The 22352-nt window shown below is 45.5% G+C and overlaps 1 protein-coding gene across 2 annotated transcripts in view; it reads left to right on the forward strand.

The window, feature by feature from the left end:
* Nucleotides 1-22352, forward strand: part of LOC107385727 (sodium-coupled neutral amino acid transporter 3) — a 57528-nt gene that overhangs the window by 21834 nt on the left and 13342 nt on the right. The window contains exons 2-8 of one of the 2 annotated variants that reach the window (XM_015959803.3): nt 3026-3235; nt 6487-6519; nt 6639-6732; nt 7438-7553; nt 19596-19669; nt 19820-19912; nt 20024-20105. In XM_015959803.3, the coding sequence (XP_015815289.3) occupies nt 3099-3235; nt 6487-6519; nt 6639-6732; nt 7438-7553; nt 19596-19669; nt 19820-19912; nt 20024-20105 (629 nt within the window). In that variant the 5' untranslated portion in view covers nt 3026-3098. The remainder of the gene's footprint in view (nt 1-3025; nt 3236-6486; nt 6520-6638; nt 6733-7437; nt 7554-19595; nt 19670-19819; nt 19913-20023; nt 20106-22352) is intronic. The other variant, XM_015959804.3, reaches the window with a different exon arrangement.

Raw genomic sequence — 22352 nt, forward strand, 5'->3', positions numbered from 1 at the left:
CTACCGACGCTCTGGCACAGCGCGTTGCCTCCGCCTCGATCCAGACGCGCAGAGGCTCGTCACCTGCTGTCTTTTCCGAGGACTGCATCTTGTCATCATCACGTGACACCGACTAGTCGATGACAGGCATAAAAAGTCACTACAGAGCAGTGAGGTCGACTAGTCGACTAGTTCATACAACCCCTACTAAACGATGAAAGGTACTGTTGTCACTTATACTTGCTCCAGGTTTTCTATGGAACACCGTGTATCCCATTGCTTTATTGTTATTTTATAGACTACATTCTGGCCTCTACACTATAGGAAAGGAAATGTTGAATTAATTGCACCAAGTTGTGTCAACTGGTTCCACTAAACCCAATTGCTTCAATGCAAAGAGTAAAATTCACTTTTAACAAAACAATGTTTAACAGTGTTTAACACTCAGCTAGGTTTAGAGGAACCAGCTGACACAACTTGGTTAAGTCAATTCAACATTTACCTGTTTCCCTGCTTCAACGCAGTCGAATCACCTGTTCAGCATCTGATCAAGTTCTGCAGAAGCCCGTCAATCACCTGATGATTAAAATCAGGTGTGCTGCAGCAGAGAAGCCTCTAAAACATGCTGGCTAGCGGCTCTCTAGGACCAGAGATGCCTACCCCTTGTACAGTGGAAGACGTCTGAGGAGTCGTAGTAAATTGTGTGGGAGGACTTTCTTAAGTGTACTTTCTCTGTATGTTTTCTGCATTGAGGTACAAGATGTTTCTGTGGAAGCACAGAATTTGACTTTGTTTTGGATTGTTGGAATAATAAACAGATGTTTTCACTGTGGAAATGTGTTTTTCGTCGTCTATGCTTATAAATGCATGAAAATAGGGATGGACAATATATCGGCATCAATATTGGAATCGGCCAATGTTAGTCATATTTTAACATATCGATATCGGTTCGATAAATAAAAGTGGGCCGATATTAACAACCGATATTTTTTCCATCTTGTTTCCATTTGTTTGCATAATGTGTAATTGTTTAGTCATGTGACAGTGATTGTGGTCATCTCAGAAGCGTAAATATGTGTGGTGTGTGTACATAATGACGTAAATTCAGCTTTAATAATTTTCTTTCTATACAAAATCTGCTGATTTTAGAAGCATTAACCCTCCCACTGTCTTTATGGGTGACCCTGCGAGGAAAGTTGACCATTGAGCAGGACTGATGGTTGTTACAGCCCGGCTCGTGGGACTGCAACAAAAGGAGGAGGTCAGGACACAAGGTTAATGTTTAAGAGTATGTATTTTTTATTAAAACCAAGCCTCTAAAAGGCCTCACCAAAAATGCCACACAGGCAAAAGCTACCAAAGGTGCTCTCTCTGATCAGCCTGAATTCCTGATCCCCCTGAGTCTCTCCAACTTGCACTTAGCAGCCTCTTTTTGGCTGCACAGGTGCTGCCACTCATAAAATCCAGGCTGCACACAGCTAAACCAATAATAAAGCAGAAGGGCATCGGCAGAAACATCTGAAGCAGCCAATCAGCTGGTTGCACTGGCACAGCAGTCCCCTAAGAGGATGGGTTCTTGTTTTCTTCCAGTAGCAGGGGCTGTAACAATGGTTTATCCCTTAAGGTCCACGTGGCAGGGGTGAGGTGGTGCTCACTCCTCACCCCTGCCACACAGACCCAAGGGATAAACCATTAACCCTGCTCAATGGTCAACTTTCCTCGCGGGGTCACACCCATTAGGACGGTGGGAGGGTTAATGTCAGTATATCGGTGTCGGCAAATATTGGTTATCGGCCATAACAGTGATCTTAATGTCAGATATCAGTATCGGTACAAAAATTTCATATCGGTGCATCACTAATGAAAATCTTCACGCACGATTAAAACTTTTAATTGATTGGCAGCCTTACTTCCTCTGTATAACTTTGTGTTTAAACTAAATAAAGGCTATTATTATTAATAACTGTTAGGGTTTTTCTGGTCGTAAACCTAAGTCAGTCAGAATTTTTAGAGATAATTTTTGAGTCTTGATGATACAACTGCATATAAAACATCTCCAGTAAATACTTGTTCATTGTTTAGTTCATCTTGCATTGTTATAATTAGTTTTGCTAAAGAAACTGGAAAAGTCACTTAAAACACGTCTAAAACCATTGGTTCTATTCCCTCCGAGTATGCTAAAAGAATACTTAAATCATTTTCTTGAGCCAGTACATACTAAAAGGACCCTTTAAAGAGTTCATAAAATGTCACTCAGACCCCCCCCCCCCCCCCCCCCCCCCCCCGCCCTCTGTGGTAGAATACCGCACTTGCAACTTCAGAGTACCGATCCAGTCTGTTGGAAAACAAAATTGAGCTGACATACCTGGTGCAGCAGTCTGGTTCCATCACGTTTCCTACATGTTTTAGATAATGAACACAACTGATTTGTTTAATTTAGCGACAAACCGCTCCTGTACACTCTAAGGAAGCCTGAGGAGACATTTCAGCTGTTAGGTCAAGGTGTTAAAAAGACAAACGCACAGCAAGAAGATACGTTTTGTTTTGGTTCTACCTAACGGACACTAAGAGGTGCTAAAAGCAAGCCACAACTGACTAGTCTCCCTTTAAAGAGCAAGTCACCCCCAAATAAACTTTTTTTTGCTGATAAACTAAATAAACGAGTTTCTAATCGTGCTGCAGACACGTGTCGTCAATAATTTGGAACTTCAGTGCATCTTAGTTAAAATTTAAATTTTCTGCCTAAAACTGTCAGTGTTGTGCCGTCGTCAGGTAAAAACTCTGCACTGTATTTTAATTTAAATCTGCCACCGCTATTGGCTAAGAGGTATGCTATGATGTAAACTGGTACATTATGATGTCACAATGCTGTCGTGAGCCTGTGTGTGTGTGTATTTGATAGCAGCTCCGCCTTCTTTGTCTGCCAGGCAACAGCATTTATTGCATTTTTCAAACATGAAGTGGGAGTGGAGTTAGACTCTGGTAGGGGGTGACTTGCTCTTTAAGCTTTATTTTTGACTGACTCCATTTTATTTGGTTTCCACAGATCCCAGGAGGAACCATCTCACACTGACTTCACACACGTTTCAGCAGAGAGATTGTTACTTACCTGAGCAGGTATGAGTGAAGACAAACTAGCGGGGACTCTGGAAACATCTGCAACGGATGGGAACGCCATTCCTAATGGTAAAGGTCATGAACCTGGAGAAGAGATTGCTGCTTCGGCTAAAACATCCCTTGCAGCGGACTGTGAAAAGTGAGTCCAGCAGACCTTCTCCATGTCTAGGGCTGCACGATATTAGGAAAACCTGCGATATTCGATAACAGTGCTTAATATTGCGATATCGATATTACTCACGATAAATGAACAAATACTAAAGTGTGCAGTGTTGATTTCGTCTGGCGTTTGACGTCTGCTCTGGGCTCAAAGCAAACAAAAACTAATGCATGAATTCCATTACAACATAACATTTTTATTGCAAACATATGCAGCTGCACCTGCTACTGTATTAGCAGCAAAACAACAAACTGCATGCATGCAGTTTCTCAGTGACTTTAAAACATCACCTCCACCATAAAACTTTTTCTGATGCTCCAAATACAGAAAAACATCCCTTACCAGGGTTTTTAGAATAAATAAATAAAAAAAAACAACAACCAGAAAATAAGTTTAAATGTTAAATAATAGTTGACATCACTTGAATGCAACAGCAAATTCTCTCATTGCTACTGAACATTTTCTCCACTTATGTGGTTATGATATAAGGCTGTTGCTGTAATTGGGAAGTGAACTGTGCTGTGTCAAACTAGGAGAATATTAGGATTTTTTGAGGGAAAGAGAAAAACAATTGTCTACCTTTCAGAAGAGGAACTGGCAAAAAACTACATGGAAAATTTGTGAAAATGTTTGGTTTTAACCCCAAATTGAACAAGTTTACCTAGATCTTAAAAAGCAGCTCAGATGATGAAACTGCAACTATGATTCTGATAACAAGCTAACTAATTGAACAAGCTCCTCTTAAGATAACCGGCTAGCAGAGCTTCTGACTGACAGTTTATGTGCAGCAGCAAATCAACTATCCTGATTAACAAGGTTATAAAAGCTCATAAATGAAAAATCACTTTGATGTGTGGGGGAACTTTTCCAGGCCCTCTTTAGCAGGGTGGGACTGGGAGGAGAGTGCTGTAGCCTTTTAGCTGGACGCTAACCAGAGCCTGGGGCTAACATCACCACCCGGTGGAACACTAGCGACATGAAGGTGGGTTGGTTCACCGGCACATGTCGGAGTCAGCCCGGTAAAAATGATTAACCACACCGAGCGGACTCACGTTCACGTTTGAAAGCAGCGCTGATTCCAGAAACCTCAGCACGAAGTGCGTTCGTTGCTCTGAGCCAACATGACGAACAAGGGAACGGGGCCGCTAACTCAGTTTGGGTGTTGCATTCCATCCTAAGGGTCTACGTAGGGGGCGGGCGTATTACGTGAATGGACCCATCTGATTGGCCGCATATCAGAAGAGCTACATTTGATTGGTCAAATAATACTTCCGCGTAAAAAACAGAGCTGATTTACAAAAAGTTGATATATGACACGGATGGAAATGTTTAACCAAACATTTATCGCCGTTTTTGACGTGCTTTGCGATGGGCCTATTGCACGTCCTGTTATCCCGATGACAATAATTTTTCGATATATTGTGCAGCCCTATCCATGTCCATCTCCAATGTAAAGACTCTCATCTAAAATATCTGTTAGCCTGATTTCAGCAAGCTCACGACTTCTGCGATGAGCCATTTCTAATGAGATTGTTTTCATCATTGTAGATTGTTTTGACATTCATCTTCTGAAACACCAATAAGGTAACGTCACAAAGTTTATGGCGGATGAAGATTCAGACACCGGGTGTTTCCCAATGCCAAGGCGCCTGGCCTGGCGAGGACACTGTCCTGCCTTGGTCAAAGAAAACGGTTAAATAGAACAGACTTGCATTACGTGACCACGGCTTCCACGGCAGTCACGTAACATCACGTGACACGGGAGATAACGTCATATTTTATACGTATTAGTTTCAGTATAAATATATAATGAGCCTTTTTTACTTTCTAAATTGTGTATATGTTTATTAAATTAAAAATATAAGTGAGTTACTACCTGCTAGCCACCGAAGCTGCAACTACTAATCAACTAACCAACCATAGATAACTTCTTTAGATCTAAAAAACCATTTTAAATTAGCGGACTTACTTTTAAACTTGAAAATTGTCCCTGAAGTAGCTGCCGGCTTCTGATCCGCTGTCCTTTTGGAAATACCGCGGTGTATTCTGGGTAATTTTTGACCAAGGCTAGGCTACAAGACATTCCGTGTATCCTCGCTCAGCTAGCTAAAAGGCTAACAAATGGAGAACACACTCCTCGGTAGAACATGAACATTGAAACACATCTTGGCGGCTCCTGATGGCGTATGTCCTAAGCAAACGGGGCGGGGCCAAGACATCAAGGCAAGGTTCCTTGGCATTGAGAAACATCCAATGTGTCCTTGGACAAGACGCTTAACCCACCTTAGTGCATAGTGCCTCCTCCAGGTCAGGGATGAGGTCCTGCCCCAAGTGGAGGAGTTTAAGAATTAGGGTCTTGTTCATGAGTGAGAGAAAGACGGAATGGGAGAGAGATAGGCGGATTGGTGCTACATCTGCAGTGATGCGGGCATTGCACCGTTCTGTCGTGGTGAAGAGAGAGCTGAACCAGAAGGCAAAGCTCTCAATTTACCAGTCGATCTACGTTCCTACCCTCACCTATGGTCGCGAGCTTTGGGTAGTGACCAAAAGAACGAGATCATGGATATAAGCGTCCGAACTGAGGTTTTCCAGGCACGTCCAACTGGGAGAAGACCTTGAAGGAAGACTCAGGACACGCAGGAGGGACTTTGTCTCTCAGCTGGCCAGGGAACACCTTAGGATTCCTCCAGAGGAGCTGTACCAAGAGGCTGGGGAGAGGTGGTCAGGGTCTCCCTGCTTGGGCTGCTGCTCCCCGTGACCCGACCTCGGATAAGTGGAGGAAGATGGATGGATGGATGGATCATACACTTTTAACCTGACTTGCATAATATTTTGGCCAATGGGCAGAAACTGTGCAGAAAGGCAGCAGCCAGGATTTGAACAAACGATCTCTTGGCTGTGAGGCAGCAGTGGTACCAATCGTACCACCATGCAGCACTGCTGAAAAGCAAATTCAGAATCCACATATTCAAACATTAACATTAAAAATTGTCCCTCTGAAAAATAACCTGCTGACTTGCTGTTAGAGGGCTAAAAGACTGAGCTGTGGACCCGGTCATCAGGCGCTTTATGCTCCTGCTGATTAATACGTAGTTTAATGTCCTCTCTTCAGGACGATGATTAATTGAAGCTCCTTGTCTTTGCATTTATTATCTTGTGACTGTGGGTGTTGTTTTTCCACTTTGTGCTTGCGCTGGGTGATGGATGGCACTTCTCTACACTACTTGTAGGGAACCTGTAGCCAATAATACCCAGAATGCTAGGTACGTATGACCATAATGAAGAGATTTTGTGTTTGACAGCTGTGTGGAAGGAAAGGTGGTTTTGGATGAGGGGGGTACGTTACATGTCATGTTCTTACAGCTGTGTTTCTAATTTTCAGTCCTCGCAAGAATGAAAATAGAGAATCCAACCTCCCGGAAAGCCAGGAATTCCTATCAGGCAGGGAGGAGAAGAAGACAACGCGCTTCACCGATGTGAGGATCCACACGGATCAACAGTGCAAATCTCTAAAACCACTCCTTTATGGAGACAGGTTTCTTTAGGCTTTGAGTGCTTTATTGGTTTCCTTTTCTGTCTAGTCGATGTGCCTGATCAAACCAGCAGACTTTCCAGGTTCAGGGTTTCTGCAAGTTTCATTAAGTTACATTTAGAACTTTTAACAAATTTAAAATAATTAGCTTCCAATTAACAAATATTGTTTTAAATCTGCGAAAGTGAATCTGCAAGACAAGCTAGCTTTTAAACACAAACATGGGTGGAACACTCACCCTTCGCGTTTGCTATCATCCCTAGGCCACACACCCCTGACCTAAAATAATGTTAGCAAATCAATGAACTGAAAGTCTTAAAGAAAAAAGTTTTTAAAAAGTTTGGCAACAACTTAAAAATGGACCTGATCAAGCTTCGCCTGATCAGATTTATGACACGTTTTAAGTCAGACGTCAAATCACTTTGTTGGTGTCGAAGTAGCGCTTAATTCCCAAAACTGGTAGGTTTGGGTTAGGGTTAGCTAGTTACTAGCTAAAACAGATTTAAAACTGATCACCTTGCTAAGGAGACAAAGTGAAACATAAGAAAATGTTAAGCAAATGTGGTAAACTACTAATCAAAACCACCATCACACGAGAGTTCTGGAAGTGCTAACCTGTTCATGACCAACTTCTCTTTCTTTTGTGTAGTTTGAAGGAAAAACCTCATTTGGGATGTCTGTCTTCAACCTGGGCAATGCAATCATGGGAAGTGGAATTCTGGGACTTGCGTACGCCATGGCCAACACGGGAGTCATCCTGTTTCTGTGAGTTAATGATGACGACCAGGGGCGGTTTTAGGACTGAAGAAGATCCGTGGCTTACACACACGCACACGCACACGCACACGCACACGCACACACACACACACACACACACACACACACACACACACATGACACGCACTAGTCAACATCAAATATATTTGTCTTGTACCACATAATTTTTAATCTGAAGCTACATATTAAGCATATTCAGGACAGAGTATTGTTCCTGTTAGTGTTTAGTGTGAGATGATAGTAAATATTCCCTTTCTTTCTCCAACAACGTTACCTGATAGAAAGCTAACTTTAGGCAAACCAGCAGCACAACAAATATTTTCAAATAAGACTCACAAACCTGAGTCAACACCAGTCTCATCAAAGCTGGGGTTCTGTCGCCGTACTTTTGGTCTAAAAAACGTCCTTATGTCCATCTTCACTCATGCGTTTCAGGCAGAGAGTGTAGAAGAAGCTGGCTGCTGAAGGGCTTCTTCTTCAGTGGTGGAGGCTCAGGCAGGCTGTATACAAACTACTGCCAGCTGCTCCCTCTCTGTTGGACTTTGGTACTGCATGTTACTTCCGCGATTTAGATCCGGGGCTTTCCATAAAACATCCGGGGCTTCAGCCCAAGTAGTCAGGCCTAACGCCGCCCCTGATGATGACGCATTAAAGCCACAATGCTGTGACTGCAGATTAGAAGCATTTAGTGAATTATGCTTCCCAGAATCCTTTTTTAATCTGGACCCTTTAAACGGTTTCCAATGCAAATGTGTTTCAGACATAAATAGCATCTAATTGTTCTGTAATCGTCTGGTATTAAATCTGCAGCATACCTTATTTGTGCTCAGAAAGGATAAATACTCACAAAACAAACACCCTAAAAGGGTTAAAGAGAAATAAAACTTGTCAAAAATGGATCACACAATGACAGACGGGTGCTTTGGGACACTGTCTCTTCTAAAATAACATCTTAAAAGCCAAACCAAGGACAGGATGTTTGGATTGTGTGCTTGCTAAAGCAGATTTTCTGTTTGTTTGTTCATGAGTGTTCTAGCTGTTACATTAGCCTGGCTTCTTCCACAGTTCTCAGAAGAAAGTGGTCTGCCTAAAAGGAAATTTCACACAATGGCAAAGTCTGCTTCTCCTTTTCCTCTTCCATAGGCTGACCATACGTCCTCTTTACCCCGGACATGTCCACTTTTCACTCTGTCCGGGGCGTCCGGGGGGCTTTCCTACATGGATCAAAATGTCCGGTGTTTCATCCAGGAGCAGGGATCGAGTTATGGGGGCTACATAGCTTTTAGGGAAAGATCCAGTTTCTGCCTATATTACAATATTCATGGACTCTCAGTGTAACGGGATTCTGTTGAGCGGAGAGGATGTAGAGCGCTGATCATTGGTGCGCCCCCTGCGTCCGGCGCACGATACATTCTCAAAAGTGGCGCAACATAACATTATTATTAACACATGATCATTCATATCTGTTTAAATCCTCTGGTATTCTGTCTTTTAATCGTTCCTGACACGCTCCGCAATTCGTGTGCTGCGGTGATTTCACCTCACTGACGCAGCATCGTAACACGCACTCCGCTTTGCAGTCAGGAGATCCCTTTGATCTGCTCAAACGTAACCGATGAGGTAAAAAAGTAATAATCCAGGCAGCAGTTTTTCTGGAGATTTAGAGGAGATGCAGGAAGATGAGAGACAAACAGGACAGGAAAATAGTTAAATAAAAACAAGAAAACAAAGTAAAGTGTTGAAAAGTAAAATGTAGGTAGATTTATCTCCTCTACATGTTTTTACCCATATAAAACCATAAGTTATACACATGTAATATTTATACATCTGACACAATTCAGATCACTTTCAAAACTCAGTCACACACCCAGGGCCGTTTCAAGGCATTTTGGGGGCCACGGCAAAACGGATGATGAAACTATGATCTCCTTTTGGAGTTGTTGCTCACTTAGAAACAACATCAGCAGCTGATCATGTTTTTGCATATTTGTGTCACGATTAATGCGATCTGATGATGTTTTCCAAAGACCTCTTAAAGGAGTCATGTCTAGAGGATTTTGCCTCCTAAAGCTTCTTACTTTGATCTGACTTGTGTGACTGCAGGTTTTTACCCCTGTTTTCTGAACGGACTGAGTTATTTGTCACTAAGCTAGTTGTGTTTGTGTCACTGGGTTAAAAAGGAGCTAAAAATAATCCCCCAGCAAGCTGGGCTACAGTATTTATTTGTGCAATCACTCGTAAATTGGCAGTACGTGACTTTGTGCACCTGCACATCCTGTTGCAGATAAAAGGCTGTTTGTATATCTGATCTGGTGCTGAACAATGGACGAGCTGCTGAGAAACACAGGCTGGATCCGTGACATGCTTGGCAAAGAAGTGTCGACTAGTTTTCTGTGACCCCAGGCTGACGATGGTCCTCCTTTTTGCTTTTCTTTAGCAGGCTGAACCATTCTGAGCCTCGGTCATATCGAAGATAGTGAAGCAAAATGAGAAATGTGTAAATGGTTGTATCTTCTCCTGATGGGCTGTTGTCTAGCTTTAGCTCTGGGGATAACTGACCTTTACCCTCCCTCTTCAGGGAGCAGAGGCATCATTAACACAAGTTAATATTTATGCCTATTGACTGATAACTCCCACAGGAGGCGTCACAGCTAGCAGCTGGAGAATAAAATCAACAATTGATTGTGCTTGAAGCGCTCTGTCTCTCTGACATGATCTGGGGAAGGAGTTTAACCCAGGACATGCAGAATCAACACACTCACAAATAAAGATCAAAAAAAGGTATTTATTAGTAGACAGGAACCAAAAGCGCACTGGAGCTTCCAGTGGATGAGTAAAGTCCGTACTCAGCGTCTGAGGAGGGGGAGAGCAAAATAAGGTGAGTCCTGAGAAGTAAGTCTTAACTGAGGAGGTGCAGAGATAAGACTTACTGGGCGAAGGAGATGAGGAAAAATCGGGAGGGGCCGGTCGAGAGTTGGGTGAGTCAAGGTGAGTAAATCCAGGAGAGGGAGCTTGTGGGAAGCAGAGGAGTGGGGCGACTGGAGAGATGGAGAACACGGGAAGCTGAGTCCAGACTGTTATGTGGCAAAGGTGAGTTTCCTGATGAGTCACTGAATCCTGAGAAGGCTCTACTCCAGAGATGTTCCAAAAAAATCCGAGTAGTAGTAATCATCCCGCGTTGAGGTGTGTTCTCCAACTCCTTAAGAAGCCAGTGCCGTTGATTGCTAACCAGAAGCAGCTGGGCGCCTCCCTCTCCTGAAAAACAACTCAAAGGTGGAATGTGCGACGGGAGTACTCACCCCGACTCATGACAGTACCCCCCCCTCAACGGACGCCTCCCGGCGTCCTGGCAGATGCCACCTCAAAGTCCCGGATGAGGGACGGATCTTCAATAAAGGAGCGTGGAACCCAGGAACGCTCCTCCGGGCCGTACCCCTCCCAGTCAACGAGGTACTGGATGCCCCTGCCACGGGGTCGGGAGTCCAGAATCCTGCGAACAGAATAAACCAGACCCCCCTTGTAGAACCGTGCAGGCGGGGGAGGAGCAGGCGTAGGGCAGAGACGGCTCGTGGTCACCGGCTTCACCAAGGACACGTGGAACACAGGGTGAACCCTGAGAGAGGGAGGCAGGGCCAGCCGGACAGTAGAGGGCGTGGGGATGTCCAGAATCCTGAAAGGACCCAGAAACCTGGGCGACAGTTTGCGGCTGGACGCCTTCAGGGGGATATCCTTGGAGGAGAGCCAAACCTCCTGACCAGGAGCGTAGGACGGGGCAGGACGCCGCCTGCGATCAGCAAGCCGTTTGTTGGAGGCCGCCGTCCTGTCCAAAGCCGCCCGGGTGGAGGCCCAGGCCCGTTTGGCCCCCCGGAGAAACTGTGGAACCGTGGTGAGGGCTGGAGACTGTGGAGGGAACAGGGAAGGTTGATAACCCAAGGAGGATTCAAAAGGTGACTGACCTGTTGCCGTAGAGACGTGAGAATTGTGGGCGTATTCGATCCAGGGGAGGTGCGAACTCCATGATGACGGGTGAGCAGAACATACACAGCGTAACATAGCACCGAGTTCTTGGTTCATACGCTCACATTGACCATTGGTCTGGGGATGGTGTCCAGAGGTAAGGGCGACTCGGGCCCCCAGAGCCTCTGCAAACTCCCTCCAGACTCTGGATATGAACTGGGGACCACGATCGGACAAGATTTCCTCCGGGATACCATGCAACCGGAAAACATGTCTGATGAGCAGTTTGGCTGTAACAGTAGAAGATGGAAGAGTTTTCAAAGGAATGAGATGGCATGCTTTGGAGAATCTGTCCACAATGGTGAGTATGGTGTTAAATCCCTGAGAATTCGGTAAACCACACACAAAATCCAGAGCCACATGAGACCATGGTCGAGAGGGGGTCGGCAGAGGGTTCAACAGTCCAGCAGGTGCACGGTGATCACCCTTCTGCTGAGCACAGATGTGGCAACCTGAAACATAATCCTTGACATCTCGGTACATGGCCGGCCACCAGAATGTGCGTCTGATGAGTGCAATAGTACGTCCTACTCCGGGGTGAAGTGAAAATTTGCCAGTATGAGCCCAGTGAATGACCTTGCTTCTCACAGCCTGCGGAACCCAGAGCCTGTCTGGAGGTCCCTTACCTGGATCAGGGTCAGTTCTCTGTGCCTCCAGTACCTGGTCACGTATCTCCCACGTCACACCTCCCACAACACACGCCGGGGGTAGGATGGTGGAGAGCTCAGTCTCCTGGTCAGAAGCATATTGTCTCGAGAGAGCATCCGGTTTTACGTTCTTGGATCCGGGTCGGTATGAAATCTGAAAGTTGAAACGAGAGAAGAAAAGGGACCACCTGTATTGTCGTGGGTTTAGTCTCTTGGCCTCTCTGAGGTAGACCAAATTCTTGTGATCAGTCCAGATGATGAAGGGAATCTCAGCTCCCTCGAGCCAGTGCCTCCACTCCTCAATGGCGAGTTTCACCGCCAAGAGCTCTCTGTCACCCACGTCATATCGGCTCTCTGTTGGGGTGAGACGGCGAGAAAAAAAAGCACAAGGGTGAAGGCGATGGTCGAGCGGTGATACCTGTGACAACACGGCGCCGACTCCGGTGTCTGAGGCATCCACCTCGAGTGTAAACTGGAGTTGGGGGTCTGGGCGATGGAGCACTGGAGCATTTGTGAATAGTTTTTTCAGCTTCTGAAAGGCTGCTTCAGCCTCTGTGGACCAAACAAAAGGGCGGTTAGTGGATGTGAGGTTGGTTAAAGGTCTGGCAGTCTGACTGAAATTTCTGATGAATCTTCTGTAGAAATTGGCAAAACCCAGGAATCTCTGAAGCTGTTTACGTGACGAGGGGGTAGGCCACTCTGTGACCGCCTGGACCTTCTCAGGGTCAGCCCTCAGTCTTCCACTTTCGATCACAAATCCTAAAAACTTAACAGTAGAGACATGAAAAACACATTTCTCGGCCTTCACATAAAGCCGATTCTCCAGGAGTCGTTGCAACACAGAACGCACATGCAAGACGTGTTGTTCCAGAGTCTTTGAAAAAATCAAAATGTCATCCAAGTAGACAGTCACGTACTTATTCAACATATCTCCTAAAACAGAGTTCACCAGAGACTGAAACACAGCTGGAGCATTTGTTAGGCCGAAAGGCATTACCAGATACTCAAAATGTCCTAACGGAGTCTTAAATGCCGTCTTCCACTCATCACCCTGTCTGATTCGTACCAAGTGGTACGCATTTCTGAGATCCAGGCGGCTAAAAATGGTGGCGTCCTGAATGGGTTCAAAAGTGGAGGTTAACAGAGGCAGAGGATATTTGTTCTTTACTGTTATTTGGTTCAATTCCCTGTAATCAATACAGGGCCTTAGAGTCCCCTCCTTCTTTGGAACAAAGAAGAACCCTGCCCCCAATGGTGAGGTGGACGGCCTGATAAGACCGGTTGCTAGAGACTCCTGGATGTATTTCTCCATGCTCTCCCTCTCAGGTTTGGAAAGGTGATATAGTCGACTGGAGGGAAGTGGGGCTCCGGGTAACAACTCAATGCAGCAATCAAAAGGTCTGTGTGGGGGAAGAGAAGAAGCACGGTCCTTACTGAATACCTGTCGGAGGTCATGGTAGGCCGGAGGAACGTTGGAGAGGTCAATCTTCTCAGAAGGAGAGGTTGTGGAATTTTGGAGAGTTGGTGCAGCTGAGCGAAGGCAGGCTAGAGAACACTCAGGACTCCATCCTTCAATCTGACTGGTTCTCCAGTTCAGCTGGGGATTGTGGTGTTTCAACCAGGAATGGCCAAGAACCACTGGAGACTGGGGAGAGGGAAATACAAAAAATGCCAGAAGTTCTGTGTGGTTACCTGACACCTTTATCTGCAGTGGGATGGTCTGGTGAGTGATGGTGGACAAACTGCGATCATCCAGAGACGAAACCGTGAGAGGAGAAGACAAACGGGTGGTAGGTATTTTCCACCTCTTTACCAAACCGACATCCAACATAGATTGCTCACAACCAGAGTCCACCAGAGCCTCTAACTGAAATTGTTCAGAATTAAAACAAACAGTGCATGGAATTGAACAACGGGAGCTAAAAGAGTCTGAATTTCCGCCCACCAGTAGCCCCGGCTTTACTGATGGGCTCTCCCTTTTCCCAGAGCAGGACAGGCTCTGGCAAAGTGTCCGGTCTGCCCGCAATATAAACAGAGACCTGACCTCAAACGATGTTCCCGTTCCTCTGGGGTAAGGCGAGTGCGACCCATCTGCATAGGTTCATCAGCTGTGGGGGTCTCGGAAAAGGAGCGAAGACCACCCAGGTTTCGGTCAGGAATAGGAGCTGGACGGGCACTGCTGGCGGGGCGCCGTAGCTCCTGGTGACGTTTATCAATGGAGATGGCCAGGCGAATGAGCCCCTCGAGAGACTGAGGTTCGGGGCACAGCGCCAGCTGATCCCGTACACGAACACTGAGGGCCTCCGTGAATGCAGCCATCAACGCCTCCTCGTTCCACGAAGTCCTAGCTGCCAGGGTTCGGAACTCTACCGACATGTCAGCAACCGATCGTCGGCCCTGCGACAGGTTCCAGAGTCTCTTTCCTATATCTGAAACGGACTCGGTCTGTCCAAAAGTTAATGTAAAGTCCGCTAAAAACTCATCAAAAGGTCCTGCTAAAAAGGCAGCACAATGGCTCTTAGCTTCCGCCCACCGTAGGGCTCTTCCACGTAGCAGTCCAATAACGTAAGAAATCTTACTTGAGTCCGTGGGAAAGGCTCCAGGTGAGCGTTCGAACGCAAGCCGGCACTGGAGCAGGAAGCTGTGGCATTCTTCGAACTCACCGCTGAATGTCTGTGAGGGAGGAGAAATGGCTGGACGAAAATGAGAAGTCTCTGTGGGGACAGGAACTCCCGGTCCGGAAGCAACAGGAGCGGCTGCTTGAGGTTCCGACCTTGTAGTCTGTGGCAGCGGCTGCGTAACCCGCTCATGGATCTGCCGGACTAGGGCCTCCAACTGCTGGTAACGATTGTGGGCAGCGTTGAGCTGATCCATAAGCAGTGGTAATGTCTGCTCCTGTTGAGACACTCTCTGAAGAAGATCTGAGAGGGTTGAGTCTGCTGGGTTAGCGGGTTGGCGGGATGATTCTGACATGATCTGGGGAAGGAGTTTAACCCAGGACATGCAGAATCAACACACTCACAAATAAAGATCAAAAAAAGGTATTTATTAGTAGACAGGAACCAAAAGCGCACTGGAGCTTCCAGTGGATGAGTAAAGTCCGTACTCAGCGTCTGAGGAGGGGGAGAGCAAAATAAGGTGAGTCCTGAGAAGTAAGTCTTAACTGAGGAGGTGCAGAGATAAGACTTACTGGGCGAAGGAGATGAGGAAAAATCGGGAGGGGCCGGTCGAGAGTTGGGTGAGTCAAGGTGAGTAAATCCAGGAGAGGGAGCTTGTGGGAAGCAGAGGAGTGGGGCGACTGGAGAGATGGAGAACACGGGAAGCTGAGTCCAGACTGTTATGTGGCAAAGGTGAGTTTCCTGATGAGTCACTGAATCCTGAGAAGGCTCTACTCCAGAGATGTTCCAAAAAAATCCGAGTAGTAGTAATCATCCCGCGTTGAGGTGTGTTCTCCAACTCCTTAAGAAGCCAGTGCCGTTGATTGCTAACCAGAAGCAGCTGGGCGCCTCCCTCTCCTGAAAAACAACTCAAAGGTGGAATGTGCGACGGGAGTACTCACCCCGACTCATGACACTCTCGTCCGTTCGTGTTTGTGGTCGTTCTGGATGTTGTCAGGACTGTAGATGAGGAGAAAGTTAAAATGCTGTCTGTTGTGAGAGTAAAACAAATTTAAAATTATTTGCTAATTACTTTAAACGCCGGTGACAAAAAGTGTAAAAGGGGTTTCTCGTGATCGCCGAATCACTCCTGACTCAGTCAGCTTAGAAATGCTTGTGTCATCAGGGAAGAACAAATCCATTGATGAAATAGCATGGTCATTCTGGCAGTGTGTACAGGGACGTATCCAGGGAGAGCCCTGGGGTAGCACATGCCACCCTTGGAATCTGATTGACCACCCCACTGAGGTTCATTTCAATTAAATTCACATTGTTCACAAAACGTTTGAGGTTATAAACCCCAAACCAGTGGGTGGCAGCGTGTACCTTTAACGTTGGTTTCTAGCCCCGGCCAACACAAAGTGTCTGTTTTCTACTTCTTCTTCCGGCTCTTGGAGGGTGCAGACACTTTTTTTCCTCCTCTCCTCCATATCTTATCCTCAAGGCCTTTGTCTGTCTCTGGGTGCTGGGTGCATGGCTGCTTCTGCATTTTTCTGGAAACTGGAAACTGAAATACATTTAAATGGATCTCGTGAGCTGGTCTCTCAACGCGATTGATACAATTTTTTCAACGATGAGAGCGGGAGAAGGGGCTCCCGGATGTCCTGCCGGTAAAGACCCAGTTGGACACATCCTGGACTCCTGGAAACAGTGGAACTTGGTCTGTCTTTCTCAGCTGTCTGTGGAGGACTCTGAAGACGTGTGGATATTCATGGTGTTGGTGTCAGGTTTCCTGCTCAATGGCCTTGGAGGCTACCTGGCTTACCGGAAAATTAATGAGCTGTCGAGGAATATTGGCCTGATCTCGGAGCTCAGAGATGGTTTGCACCGCGCTGTGAATTCACACTCACATAATTGTCGAGATGAATCGTAAGCTTGGAACTTTGGCGGAGATTCATTCTTTGGCACAAAAGATGGATGCCATCAAGGATAGAGTGGACGAATCAGCACGGATTGGGATAGATTAATGTCCATTATTGTGATTCTGAGAGGTTGAGGACCAACAAACTGTAAGACAGAGAGGAAATTATCTCTGTCTGGCCCCAAAATAATTTCTAATCGGAATCTGGCGCCCTTGAGCCAGCAAGGCTCCAACGAAAACTCCCCCCTCAGAAGATATGTGGAATGTGCTGTCACTATGGCAACTAAACTCTGTCTCCTTTCCCAGCCTGGGCGGGACTGCAGGAAGGCCGCTGAAACGTTCCAAGGTCACTGCAACCCTCCAACCCTCAATGCTCCCCCCCTATCCACACGGAGGTGACATGCGCTGCTTCTATCGTGGCTTCAGGAACTGAAGTGGGGAGAGTCCCAGCCCACCACCCCACCTAGTGGACACTTATGTTGTGTTGTCTGAAGTCTGTTGCATATCTCTGTTTGAGGTGTTTTTTGCAGAGCAAAGCTGCCCTCCTTGTGGGAGGGTAACTCTGAAGTGCCTTTTTCCCTCCTCTTGAACCAACCGTCATGTAACCCTCTTATCTCTATTAAGGTAGCGCGACTCAGGGTTGCGAATGACCACAGTCACCAATTCTTGTCATGTGTCTTGCCCATGCATGTCTGATCTCTGAATTGTGTGTACTGAGACTCGAATTTCCCTCTGGGATTAAAAAAGTATCTTTGATTTGATTTGATCATTACTATTATTTTTTCATGTTGACATAAATCGTAGTTAGCATCCTGGTCCCAGTCCCATTCCACTCCAGTTGGTGGCAGCTATGCAGCAAGAAGAGGCTTGCTAACCACAACAGCTCAAAGAAGAAGAGAGAAAAAAATGGTTATGATACAAAATGAAACTCGCAAATTCACTTGATTGCAAAAGAATAATGATTTTGTCTATCTGGACTCATCAGACCACATGACCTTCTTCCGTAGCTCCAGAGACCAATCCTTATGCCTCTCACTGATGGTTTTCTCACGGCTACACAGCCCTTCAGGCCCCTTCACAATGTGCGTGTAGGTGCATGAAATCATGCAACAATAACTCACATAAACCAATATAAAATGTACACCGGTAGACTTTGTTGAAAATGCTTGTTATTTTCAGAAAAAAAACACAAAATGAACATGAATGTTTATGGATTTTGCACACGTTTATGGAAAGCATCTTACCGTTTTAACCTAACATACTCTATTTAGTCTGTGAGAAGAAAATTCATGCATACAAATTCTGTGCTGAAAGGCCACAGCTAGAATTTGAACCTGCAACCCTCACACTGCAAGGCAACAGCGCTACCACCTGCCTTTACATTCAGATTTAGATTTGACTTTTTCCCCAAATATTTTTTATTTGACTTTTCGCTGTTTCATGCAGATAATTAAATACATATGAAACGAGCCTTTTGTGCGTTTTTCTGGTGGCATGATGCTTCAGACCCCTCAGATGCTCCTGTGGGTGTGGGTCAGAGGGAGACTGGTCCTGGTCTGGGCGGGAATGCAGTGTGGGAGGAAAATCCCTGAGTGGAGTAACAGTCACCCAAGTGTGTCAGTCTGTCTGACTTCAGCAGATCTGTCTTCCCACTGAGGCCTGACGGACTGAGTCCTCGCCTGCAAGTCAGCCCAGCGTTCTCTCACAGAGTTTGTGGAAGAAAAATAAACTGCTTATTGGCCAAGAGTTGAAGCGGAGGTGAAAGACGGGCTGCTTAGTCGTTACCAAAGGAGAGAAGGATTGAGAGAGTGCTCTTGTGAGAGCGAAAGTTAATGTTGCCAACGGTAACGACAAAAGGCGGAACAGTAAATGGTTGGAATGAGGTGGTTTGGGTCAGAAAAAGTCAGGACCATTCACGAAACGTCTCAGGCTGAGGAGTTATACCAGTGGTACATTCTGAGAAAATTCCTGAAATTGTTCCTGAAACATTTTGTTCAAAAAGTGCAGCAACGGGTGAAAAGACCTACTTTTAAACGTATGTACAGTTGTGACTGTGGTGAGTTTAAATAGGCCAACATGCTAGGTTATCTTCTTGTTTTGGGAGGTTTGATTGTATCAGGCTAAAGAACTCGCTTGGAAAACTAATTTTATGAGAGCAACTGTAAAATGGGATTTTCCCCTCAGATTATCACAACAACCAAATAATCCAATCAAATAATTAGAAGGGAAGACACATGCTAATGCATTATGGTGTGGTTACATGTGGTATTGCAATAATAATGCAGATACATAGAACCTCCACTGCTCTAATTACCTGCTGCAGACTTAGTTACAATAAAATGAGTGAGGAAAGACATATTATCACAATAAAATGTTTTATTAAAATAATCACTTTTTTAACATGAAAAGCTCATCTGATGTGTTTGTGTGTCAGTCCCTGCGATAGAGGGCAGCCAGATGCATGGGGTAACCTCAGCTGGGCCAACAGCGTGGTGTGAAACAGAACCACAGGGTTTTCTAACCCAATCTGTGCACACAGAAAACAATTCTTCTACTGCAGCTGTAGAAATAACCTGCTGGATACCCTATAGCGGGGGTCTGGAGGGCCGGCATCCAGCACGTTTTAGTTTGAACTCGGTTTCAGCACACCTGATTTCAATCAGCGGGTAATTAACATGCTGCTGCACAGGTGATTCAACCGCCAAATCAAGTTTGTTGGAGCAGAGAAACCACTAAAACATGCCCTCCAGGACACCCGGCCCTAATAGTGTTAAAATCAACCAGAAAACCAAAGTAAAACTGTGGATGTGTTTGTTTATGAATGCAAAGCTTTTCTTTCCTTTTTTAGGCTCCTTTTAACAGCGGTGGCAGTTCTTTCATCATATTCCATCCATTTACTACTAAAGTCGTCTGGTATTGTAGGTACGTACGCAGTTTTAAACAACACCCGTTCTACTGAAGTTATACCAGATCAGTCTGAAACATGAACCTGCCCTGAAACGTACCGCCAACATAATTGAATTTAGTTTCAGCCCGTTGCTCTGGATTATATTCTGTTATCTTGTGGTTCAGGTATCCGTGCGTACGAGCAGCTCGGCTACAGGGCTTTTGGGACTCCGGGGAAAATGGCAGCCGGTATTGCCATCACTCTGCAGAACATCGGAGGTGAGGACCTTGTCCTAGCGTGTGCAGTGATCAGTGATCTGATGTGTGGGAGCTTTGTCTTTGTTCTGTATGTTTGGTAAAACCTTCTTTATTTATGTCTCTGCTCCACAGCGATGTCCAGTTACCTTTACATAGTCAAGAATGAGTTTCCTTTGGTCATCCAGGCGTTTCTGAAGGTGGATAATCCAACAAGGTGAGTGGAAACACAGCTCTGTTTGGGAGTTTGTGTACGCTTACTGTCAACATAAACGTCATGGAGGAATCGAGCGTCTGGTAATTGGAGTCTACCGTAGAAATGCATGGCGTACAATGCATTGACTCCATCGTTCTTCACTTAGAAATGAGTCACATCATCTATTCTTTCATCAACCAAGTGTTGGTCAAATGGAGGAGAGCACCCACAAAAATCATACTTAAAGAGGTCCTTCATGCATATTTGAATACATTTGCGGTGGTCTCTAGTAGGAATGAATGCCTTGTAAGTTGTACTTGGTAGAAAAAAGCTCAGATGCGCCTGTTTGAGCTTGGAGGATTCAGCTGGAGGAGAAAGTAGCTTCAGATGACAGGATTTGGAGTCTAATCTCCTGATATTTGGACATCTCACCTCTGATTGGCTAACAGCAATGTGACTTTAGCACTGACTCTGTTTGCTCTGCAACATAGATGTTTTATCTCCACAAATAACTCAAACCTGGAGGAGCATCTGCTGTGTTGTGGAGTTGCTAATGCTAATAGTTAGCTTCTACTGGTCGAGATGTTCTCTACTGTTTCCTGGATGCTAAACCAACATCAGCCTTCCCCGTCATGAGTCAAGAGGGCAGCAGCAGCTCAGGAGGTATGCGTGAGTCATCCGGTAATTGCAAGGTAGTAGGTCTGATCCTGGGTTAGGGCTCCACAGAATGCTGCTGTTGTGTCCTTGGGCAAGACACCTAACCTGTCTTGCCTGCTGGTGGTGGTCGGAGGGACCGGTGGTGCCAGTGTTTGACAGTCTCGCTTCCATCAGGGTGCCCCAGGGAAGCTGGGGCTACATTGTAGCTCATCATCACCACTGTGTGAATGCATGTGTGAAAGAAGCTCCTTGGGGTTTGTAGATCCTCTAAGAAGGCGCTTCTTGGTGGATGAGTCCATGCAACAGCTTGACCTAGAGCAGTCAGGCTTTTCAAATCTTAGAGTTTCAGCATCTATTTCCCATCAGAAGCTAAAACAGGTTTAACGAGTTAATTTACATGTTATTTAATGAGCCATAAGACATACGATTCCATAGTAAATATGAAATCAACCTTATGGATCTGTGGGTACTTTTTTAACCAGAAGATTGGAACTTTTTATTGCAGGGATTATGTAACAGCTTCGTATTAGCTCTGAGACAACGGAAGAGAGAGTCAAGTTTTAAAAGTTTAAAGATTTATTACTAAACAAATTAAAACTAGACTAACTTTAAACACTAAATTTATGGTGTAACTAAGGTGAATGAGACGGAGAATGGTGTAATGTGGAATGTTGTTCAGAACCAGCAAATCCGAAGAAACGATTAGTTCTGGTGGGAATGAAGGCGATGTCTTGAGCTAAGCTTTGATTAGGAGATGCATAAACACATGAGACGCCATGTTGTCGCTCCACACATACCCTTAGAATGAGACCTCCGTACAGATCCAGAATGCCAGGTCCTCGAACCCCTCTTTCGGTACCGGAGCCGATGAAACAGCGTCAGCAGTACGACAGACTAGTCTTTCGATTGTCTCCAGGTAAAAAGCGACAGTTGGTTGACAGCGTCAGATAGATGTTTATCATTTTGAAGCACTGCCATGAAACAAAGCATCAGGTCTAACAACTGTGCAAATCACTGGAAATCAAAGTAAGAGCTCTTGCTTTATAAATCACAAATGTACTAAATGACAGATGAGTGTAGTCATGAAGCTAAAAGTCAAGTCATTATCCCGATCCTGATGCAGCACTGGGTGTGTGGGAGCAGCTGCTGGTGTGAGAACAGCTGTGTTGGTGACCCAGAGAGCGGCATGGTCACTGAGAACTTCAAAACACAGTCAGACTCTACAGCTGAAATGTAAACCAGGGGATATCACTGCTTACGGCAGGTGGCCTCAGACACAAACAACGTTCACTTTCCTGGGTTTATTTCTTTATTTCTACTAATTTACCTACGAGTTTGTTTTTGGTTTTCACTTTGAGAACGATTTCTCGGTTGCATAAGTGTTTTATGCTAGCTTTAATCGGAAGAAAACAAATTAAGTCACAGTTTCGGTGTTTTGTCTGAGAATATTTGGATCGACAAAGTGACCTACGGCGTGCACACTGTGTTTTCTGTTGTTCAGCCTAGCAGCAGCAGAGTTAGCACTGTGGGCTACGGTCAGAAATCAGTGTTTATCCGAATCGACAAATTGTCCCAGTCACAAACATGAACACGTAGATGGCCATGGGCGTC

Source organism: Nothobranchius furzeri, chromosome 3 (assembly GCF_043380555.1).
Source record: "Nothobranchius furzeri strain GRZ-AD chromosome 3, NfurGRZ-RIMD1, whole genome shotgun sequence".
In the NCBI taxonomy this organism is placed as follows: Eukaryota; Metazoa; Chordata; class Actinopteri; order Cyprinodontiformes; family Nothobranchiidae; genus Nothobranchius; species Nothobranchius furzeri.